Source organism: Ochlerotatus camptorhynchus, unplaced genomic scaffold (assembly GCF_037179485.1).
Source record: "Ochlerotatus camptorhynchus isolate MF236.1 unplaced genomic scaffold, CSIRO-AGI_Acam_v1.1 ptg000406l, whole genome shotgun sequence".
In the NCBI taxonomy this organism is placed as follows: domain Eukaryota; kingdom Metazoa; phylum Arthropoda; class Insecta; order Diptera; family Culicidae; genus Ochlerotatus; species Ochlerotatus camptorhynchus.
The window spans coordinates 940,918-965,397 of NW_027040892.1; the positions used below are offsets into that span (position 1 = coordinate 940,918).

Below are 24,480 nucleotides of genomic sequence, written 5' to 3' on the forward strand. Positions count from 1 at the left end.
ACTCGAGACGAGACTTTTTTCTGCTTGACTCGCTTCGCTCTCGCTCTCTTCGCTCTGCATGGACATCAAACCAAAGATCCAGCATCAGTATTCAACCTGTCAAAATAATGTTCTCTCTCAGGCTCTCTCTGGAGCCTCAGACATGCGCTTGTTTTGTAAAAGGGCTGGTTTATTTTCAACCATATTATTATTATTTACCCATAATAATATTTGAATTAATATTCTTTGCTCAGGTTTTATTAACATCAATTGGTCTTAAATATCCACCCCAATTTTAAAATTATCGCAATTTATGTTTAGCTATAAAATATGAACAACTTAAAGATAAAATAGAAATAACACCCGTGGTGATCCAGTAGGATCACTCGCCCTTTAAATAAGCACGTCTCACTAATAAAAGTCATTGCACTTTTGTTATTTACGGACTCTCCATCAACGATTTGCGACGATTGATGATGTTGAAATATTTCATTTGAATGAAAATCAAGTTTGCCTCACGAACCAAATAGAGCTATCCCAGAACAGTGTTGGCAGACATACCGATTTATCGACTCCGTTTATCGTTTATTGTAATAAAATAATAATTATTTTATTTATTTATCTAAACAAATCTTAAAGAGCATCCATTAAGTCCGTTATGCTCTAAGGGGGAGGAAGGGGTTTACAAATGAGCGACAAGCAAACCAACGAACATGAAAAGCTGAATAATGATTTATTCAGGCAAAAATATATTGCTTCAGCTAAAAAATAGCTTATTCTTGTATTAATCAGTTCAAATTGCTTGTTGGGAATGTATGATGTATAGGAAAAACGTGACAAAAGGGGAGGGGTTGAGTTCCCCTAAAATGGCGTGACGTACTTAATTCATGCTCGCTTATGCTTGACACTCTTTCGATTAGTGTTTCCATTTCCTCGCCGTTTGGCTACCCAGAAATCGAGAAACAACTAATGGCTCATCTCGGTAATTCCTGGGAATCGGTAAATACTTGTGTCTTTTGTGTCACCAAAAAAATTCATTAGTATGTTATTTTTTAACTTGCTGAAGTTTATGTAATCTTTTCTTTGAAGTTTCTTCAAACTTTTCCATTGGAATTTTCTTTCACCTTAGTCCGTAATATATTTTTCAATTCCTCTCAGTAAGTTATTTCGATTTTCCTCGAGAGCTTCATCTGGCTTCGCTCGAAAGGTTCTTTCGTCTTCTCCCGCTAGTTTTTTCAACTTCCCCCAGAATATTGTGCTAACTTTCCCTTGAACATTCTACCGATTTTCACCGGAAATTTCTTTCAACATCTCCCAAAAATCTATTTCTTCCGGAATTATTATCCCAACTTATTTTAGAAGTTTCTTTAGACTGTTCCGAACACCTTCTAGCTTTCACCGGAAGAAACTTCCGACTTTCTTCGGAAGTTTCTTTAGAACTATCTCAAGAACTTTTGTCCGGCGTCTCCAGGAAGTTTATACCATCTTTTCCAGGAAATCATAGAATTCACCTAGAAGTTTATTTCGTTTTCCGTTTCTGACTTTTATTGAATGGATTTTCCAAGCTTATTCTAGCTTTCCCTGGAAATTACCCATCCTGGAAATCTGGAATTTGCTTCCGATTGCCAGCATTTCACAAACGTCAGAGAAGTCTATAGCATACACTGATAAATCAAACTATTCTCATTTTGCTTAAAATTTAAACAATTTGACATTAAATCAGGGGGCACATTGCGCATCTTGAAACGAAAGACTTTTTGTACGAACGCTTGTATGATAAAGTTTTTCGTTTTGAAATGCGCAATGCGGCCTCAGTTTAATCGTATCGCATAATTAAAAATTAATGATCTCTTGCGAAAAAAATATTCATCTGATATTAAACCAAAGATATTTTATTCATTAACAAGATATCCCACAAATCAATTCCTCGAACAAGGCAATGGATACACCACCCTTATGTGATCGCAGTGCCATCTCGTGAGTGGACATTGAAACTGTTGGGAGTCCCCCGCCAACTTCATCACCAGGGCTCAATAAATGACAGGTGTCAGTATGACATATGCCAGCATGGACGTTGATGATCAACCGAGGGAAGAGGATGATCGATGTCATCATCATTATATTGCGATAGCAAGATTCTCACTTTGTTATGATTGCATCCATTTTCAATCATTACCACGTTATACGCATCAGAAAACCTTGAGAAAACAATAATAAATGCAGATACGTCCCTTCGAAAAAGTAATCGAGAATTGATGATTTATGAAGCTGTTGCTCAACATAATAGAAGTTGCATAGAAGTATACATGGAAAAAAACGCAACGTATCAAAATCATTGCTAAACAAACGTAATAAAATATGCCGTCTTCCTTGGCCAACGCTGCACGCTATTGGCTATTCAAAAATTACGTTGGAATAATGATTACTTTTCTATTTTATAAAGAAGGTATTTTTTAATTACGGCGAATTAAATCGTAAGCTAAAGCTGCCGAAGCTGAGTGCTGACGATGAGTAATGACACCACTTCGTGTTTTGATTTGCGCTGTACCCTCCGCTCAGTGGTGTGGGTTCGTACATGTATAGATGATGGTGTGCGTGTTTTCTTCCAACGCTGCAGTTCAACGTTGTATCGCCAAAGACCTATTGGCGCTGTCATCTGTCTCTATAAATTCCAAAGAGTTAAGGGGGTCTGATAAAACTTAAACTTAACTTTCGCTCGAAAATCTATAACGGCCTATTCAAATGTGCAGCGATCCCATCTGTCAAAACCATAGAAACTTTTCATCTAGATAAAAATTACTTGTCCAGAATAGATCACTCGTGTTCGTGGCTTGGATAAACGTTTTCCGCGAATACGGAGACAGATGTCGGAAGTGTGATTTGAGCAGAAATTTCGTGGTAATTTCTATGGTCATTCCTGTCGGTTTGTCGGTGCTGCAACCATCTCGATATCAATCTACAAACAAGGCTTGCTTAATCGCTTAAAGTTTGCAGCAAATTTGCTCGATTAACTTCATGATATGAGAAGAGGTTTTTGGCATCCCTAATAAAAAATAACCATAAACGAACGATAACCCAAATCATCGAACCATTCCACAAATGGTTTGGATGATACACTTATCTTTAATCCCTTTATAATTTGTTCCCTTGAGCAGGGATGGAAAATCATTTACATTCATTTCGTGCATTCATTTACATTCATTTGTCTCTAACTTTTTTCATCAACAGAATACCGTTAAATGATGTATGAAACTTTTGTAGCTTTTGATATTAACTACAACTTTTGATAATAATTTAAATCTTAATCTCTTATGCATGATGAAGTAGAGCTGGCAGAACATGTTATTGTTTTTCAGTGAATGCAATTTACATTCACTGAAAAACAATGGTGAGTTCTTATCGCTCTTATTCATCATGCATAAGAGATACAGATTTGAGTTGTTTTCAAAAGATGTAGCCAATATCAAAGCCTACAACATCTTCAAACACTATTTTACGGAATTCTGTTGATGAAAAAAGTTAGAGGCAAATGAATGTAAATGATTTTCCATCCCTGCCCTTGAGTACAATTTGAGACCCAGCTCCACAAAAAAATTATTCCGAATAATACGCTTAAAAAACATTAATTCACGACCAGATTCCTAGAGCGTGAAATCGTAAAAACAACGCTTTCACTTCCAAAATTCAGTAGCTTAATTTCATAGCAATTGCAACAAATAGCAACGTCTAGTGTGTGTGTGTGTGTGTGTGTGTGTGTGTGTGTGTGTGTGTGTGTGTGTGTGTGTGTGTGTGTGTGTGTGTGTGTGTGTGTGTGTGTGTGTGTGTGTGTGTGTGTGTGTGTGTGTGTGTGTGTGTGTGTGTGTGTGTGTGTGTGTGTGTGTGTGTGTGTGTGTGTGTGTGTGTGTGTGTGTGTGTGTGTGTGTGTGTGTGTGTGTGTGTGTGTGTGTGCGTGTGTGTGTGTGTGTGTGTGTGTGTGTGTGTGTGTGTGTGTGTATGTGTGTGTGTGTGTGTGTGTGTGTGTGTGTGTGTGTGTGTGTGTGTGTGTGTGTGTGTGTGTGTGTGTGTGTGTGTGTGTGTGTGTGTGTGTGTGTGTATTCCCGCTAACCCCCACTGGCCGGCAGTGTTATTATGGAAGAACTCTCTCTACAATGCCGCATTTATGGTCATTGTAGACAGCTTTAGTCCGGAAGGTGATAGCTCTATTGCAGATCCAGTAACCCATTTCAGAATGTCTTGAGAGTCACGCCCATTCCGAGGTTACTTTCACTCACAATAAGCCCCGCATGTATGCATTACCGTTTTCAAATGGATATTGGTTATACAGGGTGCGTGACGAATTTTTGCAGTAAATTTCAAATAGTAATTTCTCATCCTTGTGCATCATGATTTAGATATATTTGGCAGCACTCGATAGCTTATACTGTTAGGTGTAAGATTTAAACAAACAATGTTGAGTAAACGTAAAGATGTCGAAACAAGAGAGCAATCTGTCAGCCGTTGTCGCTTTGTTGCGCGCCGGAGTATGCATGAAAGAAATAATTCGGTCGGTAAATGTGTCTGAAAGAACAGTGTATAATATTAAAAAAGGCTTGGGAAAGTGATAAGACGGAGCACCTGCTCATACTGCTAATAAAGCACAGAAATGGCTTACGGAAAATATTTCGTAAATTTGGGAGGAAGAAATTTGGCCCCCAAGCAATCCCGATATCAATCCGTTGGATTATTTTGTATAGGGCGTCGTCCAACGGGATACCAATAGAACCCCTCACACCACACTTAAGTCGCTAAAAGCTAAAATCAAGGCAGTGATGACATCTATGGATCGAAACATTTTAAAACGTGCATACTGCACTTTCCGGAAGCGTCTAACTACAGTCGTCGAAAGGGAAGGCAATTTTTTTGAATAAATTTACTTACAACTTCCATATGTTGCGAAAGAAAATAAATCGCACAAAATTCATTGCTAGAATAACTAACTGGTGTATTTTTTCTCAAATATGCCATTTACCGCTAAAATTCGTCACGCATCCTGTATATACACACTTCCAGGTTCGAAAATATTGTTTTCAAACCTGGCATGTATTTAGTTTAATTTTGATATTTAATTTTTTTAAATAAATGGAAAGCTCTCACCATATTCTGCTCTTCCGCCGTCGATAATTGCTTCTTTTGGAATCCCTTGGAGTTTTTCTCTAACACTTCGTATTTCATTCCGTGCTTCACCGGCAGTTTCCTTCCGTAGATCGTCCTTGGTTGGTTGGTTCTAATCGTTCTAATATGATTCCGCCTTTTTTGGTCGGTCTAGTGTCTACCGAAATGGATTTTTTTTATCAACCCTCAGGATCTCAAATTAACTCAGGAATGTGTCAACACCCAGTTGAATTTATATTAGGCGCAAAATCATTAATATACCCTCAATTGCGCAACTTGCAAAATGCCACATCAAGCATTGAACAACCACAAATTCGAAACTCTATCTAAAATTTTAAACAATCCTCAAACTACACCGAGTAATTTAGTTGTTTGAAACTAGCGAAGTTTGTCATACTTCACAACCTCTTCTTGCAACTTACAAATACTAATTATCATTATAACATCTAATGATTTCATAAATCTGAAAAACATTTTTTCTTTCAAGTGGACATAACTTAGTTGAAATTGGAGCCAGTGGCATCAAAAGACTCAGATTATAGTCACGCGAGTAAAATTTTAATGTCACTATACTGCCGTTATACGCATAAGAGTCCCATGGTGCATAAGGATTGCATAGAACATGGGACAGTTATGAGTATAACGGCAGTATAAGTGTTGTAAATTGTATTGTTATTGTTATTGCTCAGTTCACACCCTGGCTGGCTGCTGCCTACCTATCTGCACTTAAGCCAGGCATGAACCTACGAAAATTTAGTCGTGGCCTATGCTAGACCGTATAGCGCCGGCTTGTTGTGCAACATCAGGTTTGTTCGCTTTCATTCCGTTCCAAGGGGCAACGTCCATCGTCGACGTACTCAAATACCTGGGAACCTCCAGAGGTGCACAGGGTCAACGTGAAAGACTTCCATTCTGGGCAGCTGCTTGACCTGGGCCCAGGTCATATTCCTATCGGCTTGCTTAATTTTCTTGATGACGCTCCGCCGCCTTAGTATTTGCCTTAGCTGCGATGTTCTGGCGGATTTAATTCATAATCAAACGCTTGCCTGTAGACTTCGTTTCTATTGCAATCGGCTTCTGATGACATTTACATCTGAGATCCATTTGTGAGGCCACCAGCCACAAGTTATATACTGCAGGCAGCGGTTGATGAGACCTGCGGCTTTTGAAAGTTCTCCACTGGTGCTGCACAGATTCCACGTTTTAATCGAAGATTCGAATTTTGGTACGTTGACCAATCTGATTTGATCTCCGCTTTTGTGAAAATGTCATATTATCACCGACCTTATTACCATCACCTTAGTGTGTGACATCAGGTGTACGCTCCTCTGTGTTTTCGTTACCAATGCAGTTAATTTGACACGTTTGTTGCATTTCCGTATGTCTCAATATTATTCTTGCTGAAGCACCGTCAAACCCACTATCCAGCGGCAGCGAACCACCTTAACACCTGAAATTATACAAAAACAAACTAAACATTAGCACCAACAACCAAACCTGAGCGTCTGCTCACCATGGAGGTGCGGGTCAAAACGGCGTCTGTTCTCCATGTTAGGAGCGGCTGATCACCGTCCTAGTGCCAGCGTGGGACTCTAAACAGAGCTGTGCACGATGGTCCCCCGGCGAGACAGGGGGTTGGGGCAGGCCCAACAAGCCGCCCTGGAAAAAAAACAAAGTTGCAAATACCGAAGAAAGAAATACGGATCGGAACAATCGGCACAGACCTACGCGACGAAATAAGGACTACGATTGGAAACTCGGAACATGGAACTGCAAATCGCTCGGCTTCCCGGGTTGCGATAGGTTTATCTATGACGAACTTCAACCACGCAACTTCGAAGTCGTAGCACTGCAGGAACTTTGCTGGACGGGACAAAAGGTATGGAAAAGCGGGCATCGAGCGGCTACTTTCTACCAGAGCTGTGGCACCACCAACGAGCTGGGAACCGGCTTTGTAGTGCTGGGTAAGATGCGCCAACGCGTGATTGGTTGGCAGCCGATCAACGCGAGGATGTGCAAGTTGAGGATTAAGGGCCGTTTCTTCAACTACAGCATCATCAACGTGCACTGCCCACACGAAGGGAGACCCGACGACGAGAAAGAAGCGTTCTATGCGCAGCTGGAGCAGGTGTACGACGGCTGTTCGCAACGGGACGTCAAAATCGTCATCGGCGACATGAACGCTCAGGTAGGACGGGAGGCAATGTATAGACCGGCAATCGGGCCAAACAGCCTGCATGCCGTATCGAACGACAACGGCCAACGATGCGTGAACTTTGCAGCCTCCCGGGGTATGGTAGTTCGAAGTACCTTTTTCCCCCGCAAGGATATCCACAAAGCCACCTGGAGATCACCTGACCAACACACAGAAAACCAAATCGATCACGTTCTAATCGACGGGAAATTCTTCTCCGACATTATCAACGTCCGCACGTACCGCAGTGCGAACATAGATTCGGACCACTACCTAGTTGCAGTATGCATGCGCTCAAAACTCTCGACGGTGCATAACACACGTCGAAGTCGAACGCCACGACCCAACATTGAGCAACTACGGGACACCGGAGTTGCCCAGGACTACGCGCAGCAGCTGGAAGTTGCACTACCCACGGAAGAGCAGCTTGGCGCAGCTTCTCTTGAAGATGGCTGGAGGGACATCCGTTCAGCCATAGGTAGTACTGCTGTAGCGGCACTAGGTACTGCAATCCCGGACCGAAGAAATGACTGGTTTGACGGCGAATGCAAACTGTTAGTAGAGGAGAAGAATGCAGCACGGGCGAGAATGCTGCAACACCGCACGAGATTGAATGTGGAGCGATACAGACAAGCGCGGAACAGACAAAACTCGGTTTTCCGAAGGAAGAAGCGTCAGCAGGAAGATCGAGATCGCGAGGCGATGGAAAATCTGTACCGCGTAAACGACACACGGAAGTTCTACGAGAAGCTAAATAGTTTGCGCAAAGGCTACGTGCCGCAAGCCGATATGTGCAAGGACTTGGACGGTAACCTTCTCACGAACGAGTGTGAGGTGATTGAGAGGTGGAAGCAGTACTATGACGAGCACCTCAACGGTGAAGCAGCAGAAAACGAAGGTGGCACGGCAACAGACCTTGGAGCACGCGCAGAAGACGACAGGCTACCGGCCCCTGATCTTCAAGAAGTTGAGGAGGAGATCGGTCGGCTGAAGAACAACAAAGCAACTGGTGTAGATCAACTACCAAGTGAGCTATTGAAATACGGTGGTGAAGCACTGGCTAGAGCGCTGCACTGGGTAATTGCCAAGATTTGGGAGGAGGAGATATTACCGGAGGAGTGGATGGAAGGTGTCGTATGCCCAATCTACAAAAAGGGCGACAAGTTGGATTGCTGCAACTACCGCGCGATCACACTGCTGAGCGCCGCCTACAAGGTACTCTCCCAAATTCTATGCCGCCGTCTGTCACCATATGCAAGAGAGTTCGTGGGGCAATACCAGGCGGGATTCATGGGTGCCCGCGCTACCACGGACCAAATTTTCGCGATTCGGCAGGTTCTGCAAAAATGCCGCGAATACAACGTGCCCACACATCATTTGTTCATCGATTTCAAATCCGCATACGACACAATCGATCGAGATCAGCTATGGCAGATTATGCACGAGTACGGATTTCCGGATAAACTGACGCGATTGGTCAAGGCGACGATGGATCGAGTGACGTGCGTTGTTCGAGTATCGGGGACACTCTCGAGTCCCTTTGAATCTCGAAGGGGGTTACGGCAGGGTGATGGACTTTCGTGTCTGCTGTTCAACATCGCGTTAGAAGGTGTGATCAGAAGAGCTGGGATAGACACGAGTGGCACGATATTCAGGAAGTCCATCCAGCTCCTTGGTTTCGCCGATGACATTGACATTATGGTATGGAACTTTGAGATGATGGCGGAAACGTACATCAGACTGAAGGCTGAAGCTAGACGGATTGGACTTGCCATCAACGCATCAAAGACAAAATATATGAAAGCAAGAGGTTCTAGGGAAGACAATGTTAGCCTCCCACCCCGAGTTCAGATTGACGGTGACGAAATCGAGGTGGTCGATGAGTTCGTGTATTTGGGCTCACTGGTGACCGCCGAAAATGATACCAGCAGAGAAATTCAAAGACGCATTATGGCAGGGAATCGTGCCTACTTTGGACTCCGGAGGACGCTCCGGTCGAATAAAATTCGCCGCCGCACGAAGTTGACTGTCTACAAGACGCTGATTAGACCGGTGGTCCTTTACGGCCACGAGACCTGGACTATGCTCGTGGAGGACCAACGCGCCCTTGGTGTTTTCGAACGGAAGGTGTTGCGTACCATCTACGGTGGAGTGCAGATGGATGACGGAACGTGGAGGAGGCGAATGAACCACGAATTGCACCAGCTGCTGGGAGAACCATCCATCGTCCACATTGCAAAAATTGGGCGACTACGGTGGGCTGGGCACGTCGTAAGAATGCCGCACGACGACCCAGTGAAAATGGTTCTAGAAAGCGACCCAACAGGAACAAGAAGAAGAGGCGCGCAGCGGGCAAGGTGGATCGACCAAGTAGAAGGTGACCTGCGGACCCTTCGCAGACTACGAGGCTGGCGAACTGTGGCCATGGATCGAGTAGAGTGGAGACGACTTCTTCGGACAGCAGAGGACAACAAGGCCTTAGCCTGATTGGTAAGGTAAGTAACCAGCCCACCCCCCTTCCCCGATTGCAACAGCTCTAAGCTATGCAACAGGATCATTTCGTGCCCCATGACAACTTGATCGAGTTGCTTCCAGGTGCATTGTTTTGGCGCCAGCCGGGAGAGACTTGGTCCTGTACCAAATTCTTTCCTTGTCTCCATTCCGCTCAGCTACTCGCAATTGACTGTGATATAGGGGGAGGAGGGGCATAGTGAACAGGTGGGGCATAGTTAGCATCTCGCAGTTTGGCTCTGGATCTCCAGCTGCATGAAACAAATCAACTGGTAGTAGATTCAATATCATTATGATATTGATCCTACCACCAACCAATTTGTTCCGAACGGCCGGAAGTCCAAGCTGGTGCACGGGATGCTCACTATGCCCGACCTGCTCACTATGCCCCTCTTACCCCTAGTGGGCGGAATATTACAAAGTGAGACAATTCAATGCAGACGTCTTCTAAATTTGGCCGATCGTCAGGTAATCAGTGGGTTACCACCTGGCACCTCTTAGCAAGCACTATGCTACGAAGCGGACCGAAAGTTTCAATGAACAACCTTCCCCACTATAAGTGTTGTAAATTGTAGCACAAAAATTAAGAACATCGTTGATATTTATAAAATCAATATAAATTTATGTATGTTATTTTGTTTAATGAAAATAAAACAAACAATACGAATGAAGTTAAGTTTTTTCAATTTACAATTCATACAAATTAAATGTAAATTTTATACTCATTACAAATCATTTTCGTACGACACCTTTGGCCTTATTACGAGTGTCACTTCACGGTGATAACGAAGTGAAGTGACCACTTGTCACGCATGGTGAAGTGATTGCCGTGTAAATCAAATGGGAATCACTTCACCGTGAGTAATAAGTTGTCACTTCACCGTGAAACACTAGTGGTTGATTATTGGGAGCTATTTCGTGAAATACGTGAGTACAGGTCAAATATGGTGCCTCCACGGAACTCCGCAAAGTCATGCATTGATTTGTTTTGTTTTTTTTCGGACAATGTGTAAATAATTAAGGTTATAACGGCATAATCGGACAGAATAAAAAAAACCACTCGCTTATATTTTGAATATCAATAATTTATTTACTTTTTATTGCATTTCAAAAATTATGTATGCTTATCGGTTTTTAAAATATTTTTTTGTTTGCTTTCCCTTAATGTTTACTAATGGATCAGAGTGTAAATTTCGTAAGAAAGGAAGAAAAATAATACAATAAAATAATATGTAAATATATAAAACTAAATAAAGGCATTCCTAATAGCAATTATATGATTTTTTGCTCTTTTGCTTGTTTTACATCCTGTGTTTTATAATCAATGCAATTAATCGTTAATTAATAAGTATAATATATGAATGGAATCCAATTTTAACTACTTTACTCGTTTAATGTGATTCGGGCTGCACTGAATTCTCGCATCCATTGTTTTCTTTTTGTTTCTTCTTAGTCATGAGTGTTTGTCCTGGAATACATACATTTACTTGTTTTTTGTTTAAATTGTTGTATATACGTTTGCATGTTTTTTTTTTAGATTAAGTAATTTCAACCATTATCATTCACTCGCTGCTGTTCTTTCATTTCCCGACCATGCGATGTGGAGAAACTTACAGTTGCCTCCACTCTGAATCCATTCTTTTTTTTAACTAGCTTTCTGCTTTTAGTGAGTGTGTATGTAATTGTGAATTCTTTGCTACCCATTTTTGTTCCTACTGTTTTTTATCCTCATAAACCACCCTCCTCCTCTTTCATGCACTTTTCCCACAATTGTCGATACAATATTTTTGTTTTAATCATAATTTCGATAATAATTGTAATTAGTTTTTTTTGCTTTCTCTCTCTCTTTCTCTCTCACGGAATATACCCAGTGTCTGTCTGCATGTATGTGTGTTTGTTTTCGTCTTGTAATGGCTGATCAATAATCTACGAATTAGCTAAATATAAACAAATTCATATCACTGCTAGATGCGTCTTTTAATCTGCGGCAACATTGCGCATCTCGAAACGAAAAACTTTTTCATACAAGCATTCGTACAAAAAGTGTTTCGTTTCGAGATGCGCAATGTAGCCCCTGGTTTTCAGTGCCTGATCTGATTTTCTGATTAGTTTTTTTTTTAATCCTACAACATAAAGTCATGTCTTTTCTCGGTTCCGAATCAGTTTGCCAATTGGATTGAACTAAGTTATAGGTTAGAATGTACGATAAGAATCAAAGATAAAAAAGAAGCTCAATTGATTTCCACACTTTCCACTGGTGGCAGCAAGAAATCATAATCTTTGAAGTACCTTCGTTTCGATTCATTGTAGTTAGCCAACAACGATTAGCTATACATAGAGTGTTGGCTGATTTGTAGTATTTTATATCTATATCAAGGACCACGTTCAACGACGACAATATCCACCACCATCATGAGAGGCTTGACAAGAAGGAATATACGAAGTGATGCGGTGCTCGCTCGCTGGAATGACGTCTATTTTTTTTGCGTAGAAAACATTTTCTCAAAACAATCAGTAATTTTTCGACAGATGCTACGATTTCTGATGTCAGAGTTGCATGATGTGAGAGAATAAGAAGTGGTACGACTACAGGAAAATACAGTGTTGATATTCATTTTTTGTTGCTTTACTTCCGTAGGGTTGTTTTTTTTTGTGTGTGTGTCTGTGTGGTAGAATTCCTATAGTTCCTTTAAATGCGTGCTCGGTATGATGCGACAGTAGTTTTATGCATTATATGTTCGTGTGGGGTGAGTGAGTTTTCGTGAATGTGAAAGTGAACTTGGTGATTCCTATATTTCGTTTTTGTTTTCTTTCGTAACTTGTTTATAATGATAAAATTGACCATAAAATTATTACTTTTTCCCACTTGGTTTGTTTTGTTATCCTTGCTATGATTAGATATTAAACTTCTTAGTTATGTACTGCACTTCCGCCATCAGCTTATCAATTATTTCAATTTGTTCTAATCTACTGTTCTGATTTTTTTTTATCTTTTTTCCTGGTTACATTTGTTTAGCTTTTGCATGATTTCCTCTTGTTACTTGCACATTAAGCCCTTTGAGCAGAGTTTATCGCCTTAATTTTCATTGTAATTCCTTGTGGCTGTCTTTTGTCACCGCCTTCGCGTCCTCTAAAAGGGGGAATTCCATGACAGGGAGTACGACTGTTCTTGTGGATTATTCCATGTAGTTTGCTATTCTCTATTCATGTTAGTGATAGTAGCGAGGGATAAAAATTTGTTGCTGTTTTGTTCCTGCTTTGTTGTTGTCGCGTGTTTTCTGAGCTCTCATTTTTCGTTTTTTATACCGAGACGTTAAATTAGTTCCACTAGTTCATTTAAAATTCTACGCACTTATCTCAGCAATCGTTCAATGTATCAAAAAATTCGAATTACAGCGTCTTCTCGTTTACATAATTTCAATTAGCATATCCATTCTAGGTTCTGTATATGTACTGTTCCAATTCGCTTACGATTAACTGTACACATGTGTTGACGGGGGGCGGCGCCTATAGTCATTGAGCTATCTTCCTTTCCGAGACAAAAGGTCTATGTGATTAAACCAGCACGATTTCCATTGAATGTGTGTTTGTGTTAGTATGTGAGTATTTGATTTCATTTTTATCCTTTATCATGCTCTTTTTAATGAGGCTGGTTCCTATCAATGCGCTATTATAGATACATTTATGATGATGACCGTTCGTCTTGCGTGGTCGCTTTCTACACCGAGACAACGTTCATATATGGTTAAATGTGATGGGCATGGGGCAAAGGATTCGGATGTTGGTGCGAAGGAGATGTGTGCTGGAGTGAGGTTAATGATTAACGATGAATATTCGTCTTCTCTTGTGTAATGGGTTAATAGTTAACAACGATAACCGAGAAACAACATGCAACTTTCGATTGGTGAATTTTACAGGAATTGACGTGCCAGGAATTCGATTCAATAGAGATGCTGTAAATTTATAACAGAGGACAAAGGTTTTGACGTAGTTGTAATACGTTCGATAAGCTGCACTGGCCCACAAAATTAAATGGAGCTCAAACAAGTTCTAGTGACACAAAGAAAAATGAGATTTGTGCTCCAAAAAATGCTATGTAAATTTCGTTTGCAGCAACGCAATCAATATAATACAACCTGGTGGGAGTTTCCAACAACTCTTGCTTCAAGGAACTTATTACATGACCGGTACAACCAGTTTTTCAAAAACGTATCTCACACGATTACGATCTCGAAACATCCAAACGATCATCATTGCAGCCATTTGCTACAGCAAACGTGTTACCGATAAGGCTTCTTCACCCTAACCGAAGACAACATATCAAGAAGACTGCATTCCATGATTATTCTCAAGCTTTGTACTGCCGGTGGACGCATAATTGACCCATGTCCAATGAACTTTCATATACACATGGGACCATTATGGTTCCACCGGCAGTATTAGACCGACCCATTCTTGCCATTTATAGCTCAAAGGCTAAAGCTTCGAACGAATTTTACAATTTCTCACTTTACATCGGGTAGTTTTACCAACTGGATTCTGGAAGAGTTGTCACCTAACAATCTTCTTGTCTACGCCCTAACTGATTGGCGGATAATATTTAATATACGACTAGTTATAACTTGTGTAGATCTCCACATCCTCAAAAATGTATCATGCGATAAGAAAACTTTCGAGCCAGCAATTCTTTAATCATATTTAATTATGGTCTTTATTCTGTAGCTGAACACTTCAGTATTCATTTTTGAAATATTCGAGAAGTTTGATTCACTACTCCAGTTAATTTTCAGTGAACCTTAAGACCAATCGCCTGGAGAATATAATGTGATAATCCACAAGTAAATTCAGGATAAGTCTAGACAATTTGCAAGACCAGGCAGACTAAAATTCGAGGACAAATTCAAACGAGTTAATACCTTGAAGTAATGCAGTAAAAGCACCTCTACAGCAAGTTCAACGTACTTTGGATACAAGAACATAAGAAACAATTGAGTATCTTGTAGGACCCAGATCCAGAGAACTATAAAAGAAGCTAATTTGAAAGCTTAAGTGAAAGATAGGTCTACACTCTACACAGTTAAAAAAGCAAGCTCGAAATATCTTTGATGACGTTATTTCGATCAATTCTATACCGAAACACACAAGCCTAGAAGTTATTGGGAGCCTAAAGAACCTAAAACAAGGAGGTGACAATCGGATTTAGCCTAAATTTCAGTAAATCGCTTGGTTCTAAGGCTCAGACCAAGAAAATCTTCTGCCTAAGTTCATCAGCACCATCATCCGAAAGTCCTCTGGAGACGCCCCGCACCGGGGTCATCGGAACTTTTAATCGAAGTGCACCAGACTCCCTCTAGACGTAATCTGACTGAAACTCCGTACCTGACTTGACTTGACTTTCCTGATGCAACGTCGTGGGAGACTTCACCTGGGCTGGTACGACTGGGCAATGCGTACCATTACTACGAGTAACTGTGCTGGTATAAATAGATTATAGTAGTGGTACTTAGCCTCTTATCCAGTACCGTCCAGTAACCAACCTCGGTGGGACCTAAGTCTACGTGCTGAGGAAAAGGGTAGGGGCACCCCTCTTCAGAGGGCGCGGCTCATACAAACCGAACATCTGTTCTTCATATTAGGAGCGGCTCAAAACAGCGTCTGTTCTCCATGGTATGGGCTGAACATCGTCTTTGTGCCAGTGTGGGACTCATAACAGTGCTGTGCACGATAATCTTCGAGACAGGGTGTTGGTGTAGGCCCGTAAAAGATAATAGCTCAGAAAGCAAACAATGGCAATACGGAAACTGTGTTTCGAATAATCAAATAAAAATGTAGGGCACTCAAACGGCAACATGTAGAAGGGAACCATTCTTGACGTTCAACGGAACTACGATATCCTGAAGTCTTTTTCCATGTCATAAACATGTTCTCCAAATTCTTCAAATAAAAGCCTTGGCAATATGAAACGAGCTGTTTGAATGACATTCTTGACTTCTTCTGACCAGTACAGCAAATATATCCAAACGTGTTTCAACCATAATGTCTATAGCGAATTGAAACCTATTAGTTCACCCTCGTAAAATTTGTTATGGAATTAATCGTACAAGTTACGAACAGATACGTTCTAAATTAGTAGAAATGTAAACTGGTGCGCGTTGAATGGAAAACAATGAAACAGAATAGCTCAACAGTGTGTGCAGTAAGCGCCAAATATGGGAGAGGACCGTAAGTGTCCATGATAGGTGTTGCTATGAATGTTAACAGTCATATTCTAAATTTCAAAATTCATTTCTGAAGGGTAATTTCCTGTAATTCGCATATGTGTGTGTTTGTATGGGTGTCTATGATAAACGATGAATTTGGTAGGTATTGCGCGATGTCGAGGGAACTATTTGAGAGAGTTTCGATTTTACCACTTTTTGTTAGAGCTCTGTCGAATAAGATTGTTGCGTGATGGTGGAAATAAGATATCCAATATATTACTTTGTGTGTAAACTACTCTAAGACTGCCGTGTCATCTCTTACTGGCTGAAGCTGCTGTTTCGCCATTTCGCATCATTAGCTTGGAATATTTTGTGTTTAAATTGTTCTCGTAATATACTCCTTGAGTCAGTTTGATTCCCCTTTCCTTTTGTTTGTTTGGAAAGACTATTCTTTCCAATAATGTGTATAGGTTTAACGGGGGTCTGCATTGTCGCCTAGACTAAACGAACTCCACCAGGTGGCATCTGGGTGTACCTGTTTTAGTGTTGCAATTGAGTGGTTGTTCCTAAATAGATTCGCTACATAGCTGCTGTCCTACTAGACTCTCTCTCTCTCTCACTCTCTTTCTCATTCTGTGTGTCTGTAGAGTGTTGGTTAGCTACCTTTTCTGACTACCCTGATAGATCGGATTGTGCTTCTTGGTAGATTCATCTGCCTACAAGTTCGGGAAAATCGACACATTAGAACGACTCACGGTGACTAGATTCTACCCTAGCTGCGGCGGACTTACCCATCTTGACAGCTCCGTCGCTCGGTGGCAGGGACATTGCTTGGCCACCGTTGTTCGACGCTTGCTGCCGCTTCATGGTTCGATCTTCGTATCTGGTACCACTCTGGGATGCCATCGGACGGTTCAGTGTGTTGTTGGGTGAATTTGGTGAGTTGTCACTATAGCTGCCACCGTTGCTACTGTTTACGTTCCGCGAGGCGATCGTTTTCGTCACAAAGTCCTGCTCCTTCCAGCCGTGCTTCTTGTACATGTCTCTCAGTTCCTGATGTTGCCACATTGTAAACAGCAGCTGACCGGCGAATTTCAGTACCCGCGGGGTGTACTTTAGTCGTTGTCGTGTCATGTTCATTAATCGCTCTACGCCACCGGCTTCCAGCAGGGATCGAGCGAATTCCGCATTCTTCTTAATGACTTCGTTTAACGTGGCCAGTACGGCTGCGATCGTGTCGTCCGAGGTACCCTGATCGCACTGTGGATTCCCAGAGGGTAACTTCTGGACCAAATCTCGCATCGCGTACTTGCCGATCAATTCTTTATTTCTTTGGTCAATAGCTAGATTGCGTAGAGCAGTGGCAACGGCACACACCACCCGGTCCACCTCCATTCGGAGCAGTTCCACCAGAATCGGGAGACCTTTCTCCTTTCGCACGGTGGCACGGATCTCTATGCTCGGTTGCCAGTAGCAAGCCGCCAGGTTCTGCAATGCACCAGCCGCCGCTTCCAGCGTTTCCGGATTTGAGCAACTCTGCAGTAAGGCAAGATAGGAATGTACAACGTCGGGCTGCCACAGCTGCTCCGCACCTGTAATACGAGGAAAAATAGAATTCATATTAGTTTAAACAAACGAAGCACAACGGCATCAATGGCAACTCACCCTTATAATGCGCCGTATTTTTGTAGGCCATCCTGGCCGGATCTCCATTCGCACTGGAATGATCCTTCGCGTCGGCAGCCTGCGCGGCCGCCGCTGCCGCTGCCTGCTGTTCCTTCTTCTTCTTACTGGCCCCGAAGCAACCCAGATTTTCGCCCTTAGACGACGCCGCACTCACAATAGCATTGCCATGTGAACCATCGGCACTACTGTAGTGGGGGATGGGATTTTTATCGTAGTTCGGGTCTTCCACCTCCTGACAACGGTAGGACAAATTTCGCAGTATACAGACACAGTTTTCCACAATTTTGTTACCTATGTTCGACTTTTCGATCGCTATCCGAACGACGTACAGTAACGAATCCACTAGACCTTCGCATTCGCGAAGCTTTTTCCTAGCATATTCTCCGGCTGAGCTAACATTCCGCAAAATGCCGGACGCATTCCGGAACACGGTGCTCCAACAGGTCTCACCCGGATTCGTTGGATCCCAACCCGAATGGGGAATGATGATGTAGGACACGATCACTATGATCGCATCGTCGATGATGAACCTTTTCAGATCTTCACACGAGGACATGTTCCAGATGATTCCGGTGACCAGTTCTTTGATGTCGGACTCCGATGTCCGTCGGAGCAGGTGGATCAGTGCCTGGATGCCTCCGGCACTGTTGATTGCACGTTTATTTTCGTCGTTTTGGCGACCGTAGGATAGATTCCGCAGGGCACCACAGGCATTTCGGTACACGTCGGTGTTTTCGTGGCCTAAGAGTTTGACCAGCGGAGGAATACCGCCGAGGGTTCGCGTTCGCTGTTTGTTTGGATCATCCATGTAGCACAGATGCTGTAGGTAAGCGGCGGCATTGGCCTTGATGGCGTTGTTGGGATGACTGAGGAAACCGATCACTTCGGTTAGATTAGGATCTCGCCATTTCATTTGGCGCTGCTCTTCGAGATCAGGACCTTCAGGCCCGCTTCCACCGGGTCGGTTGTTCCCACCCGGGGAGGTTATGATGTGATGCTGCAGAAAGACGTGGTTATGAATTTGTAGGTTCTGCATATGCTGCTGGAGATCATCCTCGCCGTCGTAGTAGCAGGCACCTTCCGGAGGAACTCCTCGTTGACTGGCACTGGCTGCTGCTTCATAGGCAAGTTGTTTCGTGGCGTATGTAGGTTCGCTGGCACCGGATGGATCAATGTGACCGTGAGAACTAATCGTTCCGTAGGGAGGAGTTGATACATAGCCGTACACCATTGCGGAGGGGTTGTCCGGATAGAGCCGATCAACTGGACCTCCAGGCGACGGTGCTATGACGTATTCACCCATTTCGTCGTACTGTCCCTGCATATAGCCCGGCGGTAGCAGATTGGCCGATGGATTGCCCATCTGAGGTACGTTCATTGGCAGCGGTATCGAAGATTCGCTGTTCTCGCTTGAATTATGAGGTGTTGAGCGGTCATTAATCTGATACTCTCCGAGGTAGGACTGCGGATGAGGTGGATGATGAACGCCGGCAGGGTCATAGCCAGAATCCGTATACTGTGAGTAGTGTTCGTAGTCCTGGTAGTGTGTCTGGTACTGCCCTTTGTCGCCGGGCCCGGCCATATTTTTCGCACCGGGTGCCATATGCGATTGCGATGCGGCTGCCGCAGCGGCCATCTGCTCCTGCTGGTCCAAATGGTTGTAGTTCATGTATTGCGACCGGGTCGTGTAGATTCCCATCGGCATCGACACGTAGTCGATCGGCTGTCCATCGGGTCCCATTTCGAGAGGCATTGCTACATAATCAAACGGCTGCCCATCCGGTCCCAACTGTTTCACCTCGCGCACGACCTTCGTTACAGTCGTGATTTGCTGGGTCGTTTGCTGTTTGTGAGTACGAGCGATTAGTTCATCCTCACTATGCATTGATGATGGTTATTTTTCGGGGGTAGATTCGGTAATCGCGCTCACCGCACGTAATTCGATTCAACACGCTAATTCTAATGGCTAAACTGTATATTGCACACGATGTGATAAAGTAGTATAACATAGAATAGAGTCTTGCTTGTTGCACACTTGTCAGATCATTCTCTTCCCATGATAATCATCGCACAATCACTAAACTTTGCGTATGCTTTTGTTTTGTTTTACACGCTCGTAAAAAAAAACCGGAAAACCAAAAAAACACAAAACACCTACCGAATATGTTATGTTCCACTTTATTTTAATACTGATCCTATTTACGAAGTAGCTTCTCTTCCAATGACATCCTTCCACCCACCTATACCCGTTATCTTCCCAGAAGCACTTTGTCTCAATTGACAATTTCGTTACTTGATAAGAGTCGCTTCCGGATAAATAAATGCCACTATAATTAACCTATCACTTGGTTCCATTCGCTTTTCTTCTTCTCTCGGTGATGACGGTTCTATTCTCTTCGCCTTCGCCCATCAGCACCCTTCGGGGGGTGGTGCACCCGTTCTGACGCGACCCCAATATAGGGAAATCTTCTTCCTTGCTGTTGTTCAGCCGGAACGTGCCTTCGGGAAAACCACTACCTTTTTTCAAACAGCACTTCTTCGGTCAAATATACGTTCGCAGGCAGCACAAGACGGGAAAACCGCATAGATTAGACTACGAGTGGTCGGTAGTTCTTTTTGGCACACTCAAAAAAAAAAAACGAAAAAGAAAGGCGACGTGCTTCAATGTGGGGTTGGCTCACGTTCTTGCTATTCAGCACAGGGTTCCTATATTCGGGACGCCTGATGCCTCGTTCTCTCTGCGTGTGGGTGGTAGGTGGTAGGTTGCTGTCGTCGAGCAAGGCTGGTGACTGCGCTGCAGTTCTTTTTCACGTTCTTCTTTTAGCCTCGACACGACGGCCACCGCGTCTTCTCCGCTTGCTTGTTATCAATTCAAAGACACTTCAGCTTGGGCGCGCAAAGCTCATAGCACGGTTCCCATCTGAAAGGTAGAAAAGACGAAAGCTTCTGTTAGTGGTTGAATGGTTCCATGGATGTGTAAGTAGCAAAGAGGACAGTTGGTAGGCGATGTATTTAGGTTTCACGATTATGCAGTCTCTCGTAAATCGGTATTATTATACAGCTTTGATTGATTGCAAAACCAATTTAAATTCAGAGAACTTGTGCTTACACCTAGACTCAATAACCAACCCTATCAAGCCAGTAATGTAAAGTAGCCCGGTATAAAACCCACGATCTTCTGCTCAGTAAGCAAAAACAGTAGACACTGGGCCATTGAACCCCCCTTATAGCACAACAAGCCATGGCGATCAATTTTGTATTTGAATCTAGGTTGATTCTAGGATTGTTGCTTGAATGCATTTACTTGCACCAATTCGAACGAGTTATATCAGTGTTTATTTTCTAAAAATTATTCTACAAAAAAACAATAACGAGAAAAACAATTGATGATGCTGAGACCTCTATATTATCAGAAATCTTCAAAATTTAAAGAAAATTTCTAAGATTCTGGACAATTGTTTAGAAGTTAAGACTACAGTTTTTCGAGATTTGAGACTTAAAAATCATCGAAATCCTTGATTGCGAAATAACAGAAGGGAGATAAACAAGCCTGCGTCTAAAAATCTAGATAACTAAACAAAAAAACAGAATGGGATTTATTTATCAAGAATCTAGGGCTGATAAAAATACGCTAGAAATATATGGTATATTTCTGAGATTCAAGATTGGAAAAAAAATTATGGGTATTGGAAAATTTTCGGGGTTCTAACAATTTAATTTATTTTACATAGAATTCTGATGAATACCAATGGAATTTAGAGAAGGATTCAAAAAGAATTAAAGTGTTAAGCAGGGGGAACGACACTTCAAGATTATCCCATTTTACCCATACAATTTTCAACGTGCACAAAATTTCAATCCATCACATCTATTCTTTCTATTCCCAACTTATCCCTTCTGCATGTACACAAATTATCAATTGGTGTTAAGAGGGATTCAAAATTTTATGGAGTTCTGACCAGAATTCCAAGATTATTATGAGATGAAGTTCTAAGGAATTCTGACTTAAATTCGAATGGATTTCTTGGGGGAATTTTAATTTTAGAAGAATTCCAAATGAATTGTGCGGAGATCTTTAAGCAGAATTGATAACTATATCTGAGAAGAATTGTACGGTGATTGTGAGGAGAATACAAGGGGTAAATCAACTCTGCACACCTCAATCTGTGCCGAATGTTTTAGCGGTGCTGAAAGCTGTGTCAAACGCTGTACCTAACCGTGTAAATCAGGTATCCCATGAGTTTGGCAACCCTGAAAATTTAATGACTTTTTTGATTGTTTGTTTGTGATTGTGCAAGAAAAATTAACGTGATGAAATGATGTATCCAGCCTAAAATCACTGCTGCAGTACTGACATTCCACCCGGCTAACTGGAGAAACTGAAACCAAATCTGGTCCAAGATTCGAGTCGTTTAACACCAACAAGACACTGATTGTAGCCGTAGTGAAAGCCGGTTCCGAAGCTCAAGTCCGTCGGATCCTCATAAATCCGGAATCGCGCGTCAACAACGAATACATTCTGGCATAGTTCGAGTTTCTGGTGGATTCCGGCAATCTGGACCTACGTCCGTGGCGTTGATTATGAAACATTACGACAGCGATAGCAAATACGAGGCGGCAGTGGAACTATTCAGTCGGTTGCAAGCGGTGGACGGCTACCTGAAGATTAGTGGCGATTTACTCGGCGCGAACAACTACGAGGTGCTGAATGCGCTTCTGTTGTATGCCAAGGGGAAGGTATGAAGCGGTAAGGATCGGGTTTAGGTCGTTAAAATGTATATTGTTAGGTGAATAAAACAAAACTTATGTTTGTTTTAAAGCAAGCGGGGAGGAAGTTGCCTGATTTGTATGACGCTGTATCTGAAATTGACCCATGTTAACCGTGATTACCGATATTTTCACTACCGGAAACGCCAAGCAAATGTTGGTTGCAAAAGTACATAACCCTGAGGGTGACCTAGTTATTGCTGTTGCTGGTGATGATCTCGGCGCTGGTATTTTTCGCCACACTTTAACAACTCTTGCAGGGAATTTGAATTACTGGCTGCACGAGAGAACCGAGCAAAGTAGATGTTTGGCTTCTAATCCGAAGTCTGATCGTGTAGTCTGATGGATTTGTTAATTTCATCCTGAAGTGAAGATCAACGGCTATCAACAAAGTGCGACTTTAGCAACTATTGGAAACACATCAGCAAAACACAGTGATGCCGTTTTATATTATCATCTGTGTCATACTTGTCAAAGTGTGCCCTAACGTGCCGATCAGCGTACTGCGGCACAGTGTGCAGAGTAGTTTTCCCCTTGGGAGAATAGCAACATGAACATCCTGAGAGTTGTGATGAGAATTCAAAGAGAATTACAAACATAATTTTAGAATGATTCATACGAGAACTTCAATGAAATTTCGAGAAAAATACCAAAAGGATCGTATTCTGAGGTAAATAAAATAATGGAGGAATACTTAAAAGCAATGCTAAGGATCTATGAAGAAATATCCAAGGGATTTCTGAGGACAATTCCAAACGATTTTTGAAGAGAGATTTGACTAAGAGAGTTCAAAGAAAAAAATCTTAAAGGTTACTAAAAAGGATTCCAAGGAAATTCTTATAAAAGTTTCAAGGAAATTCCACGGTAATTACGAGTAGAGTATTTTGGTAAGTTTAACAAAAATTGCATGATAACTCTGAACATAAATCCAAGGTAATCCTGGGATTAATACTATGGGAATTCTGAAAACAATTTCAAGGCAATTTTGATTTCGAACCTTAATAACCCGGGATAATTTTCAGTTATTTTCAGTTTGCAGATTTTAGTTTCCAACGTCCGGCATCATTAATAATGTTCATGCCAATTACGTCAAAATTGGATTAGATACGAAATCAGTTAGAAATATTGCTGAATAATTAAATCCAAACAAACAAGAAAAGGCTAAAACGAGCAAGTCTTTCTTTTGGTAAAAACTCGCTCTGTTTCACTAGTTGATTCTGAAACTCTCGTGTAAAAAAAATCACAGTGTGTTAGGGTTTATTGGTTTTTCCTGGTTTTCCTATCGAATTCCCGAGTTTTTCCCGGGTTTCCCGGCTACTTTTCAAATTCTTGGTTCGCTGGCAGCCCTGCTTTTGTAAGCAAAACTTGTAATGCCCTTTTCTTGCGAACCGAAGCTCGCCTACCCAAACCGACATCACTTTCGGGAACTCGAAAAGGACAAGTTTTGCTTAAAAAAGCTGATACCAAGGGGTAGGACACTCCGCACACTAATCTTGGGTTATCTTTTTTGTCAGTGTGCCGATTGTGCTGGACATAGAACAAGCTGCGATTGTTTGTAAAATACGCATCCCGGCAACTCGGTATTTCTGACACCTTGAATGTTTTGGTTTGAAATTGCAAGGATAAATCGGATTGAGGATGACGCAGGAAGTGGCGGGTGTGCGAAATGTTGGTGTTTTGTGTTCATAGGATAGTAAAAGTCCTGTGTTTTAGGGTATTATACTCAAACGTAGACCAAACACCTAGCCTTTTGTGATGTGAAAAGCAACGGTCTATCAGCGACCGGAACCGGTGGGGAACATTGTTGGACACCGACTATAGAGGATGATAAGGTTTTCTTGAGTCCACTCTAGAACCTACATTTCGTATTTAGGTCTATAAAAGAACCGCGAAGTTAACTGCTGGTCTGAGTTTCTCTGGTATATTCAATTAGAGGATGTTCTTGAATATACAGTCAAACAGCACTTAATGTTGTGAACAACTTCAATGACA

The 24,480-nt window shown here is 42.2% G+C and overlaps 1 protein-coding gene across 3 annotated transcripts in view; it reads right to left on the bottom strand.

The window, feature by feature from the left end:
• Nucleotides 1–11,317: 11,317 nt before the first annotated feature.
• LOC135710928 (catenin delta-2-like) overlaps nucleotides 11,318–24,480 on the bottom strand; it is a 95,763-nt gene continuing 82,600 nt past the window's right edge. For 2 of the 3 annotated variants that reach the window (XM_065233637.1, XM_065233638.1), the window contains exons 3-4: nucleotides 17,701–20,641; nucleotides 11,318–17,627 (exon numbers count right to left, since the gene is read on the bottom strand). In XM_065233637.1, the coding sequence (XP_065089709.1) occupies nucleotides 16,777–17,627; nucleotides 17,701–19,606 (2,757 nt within the window). In that variant the 5' untranslated portion in view covers nucleotides 19,607–20,641 and the 3' untranslated portion in view covers nucleotides 11,318–16,776. The remainder of the gene's footprint in view (nucleotides 17,628–17,700; nucleotides 20,642–24,480) is intronic. The other variant, XM_065233639.1, reaches the window with a different exon arrangement.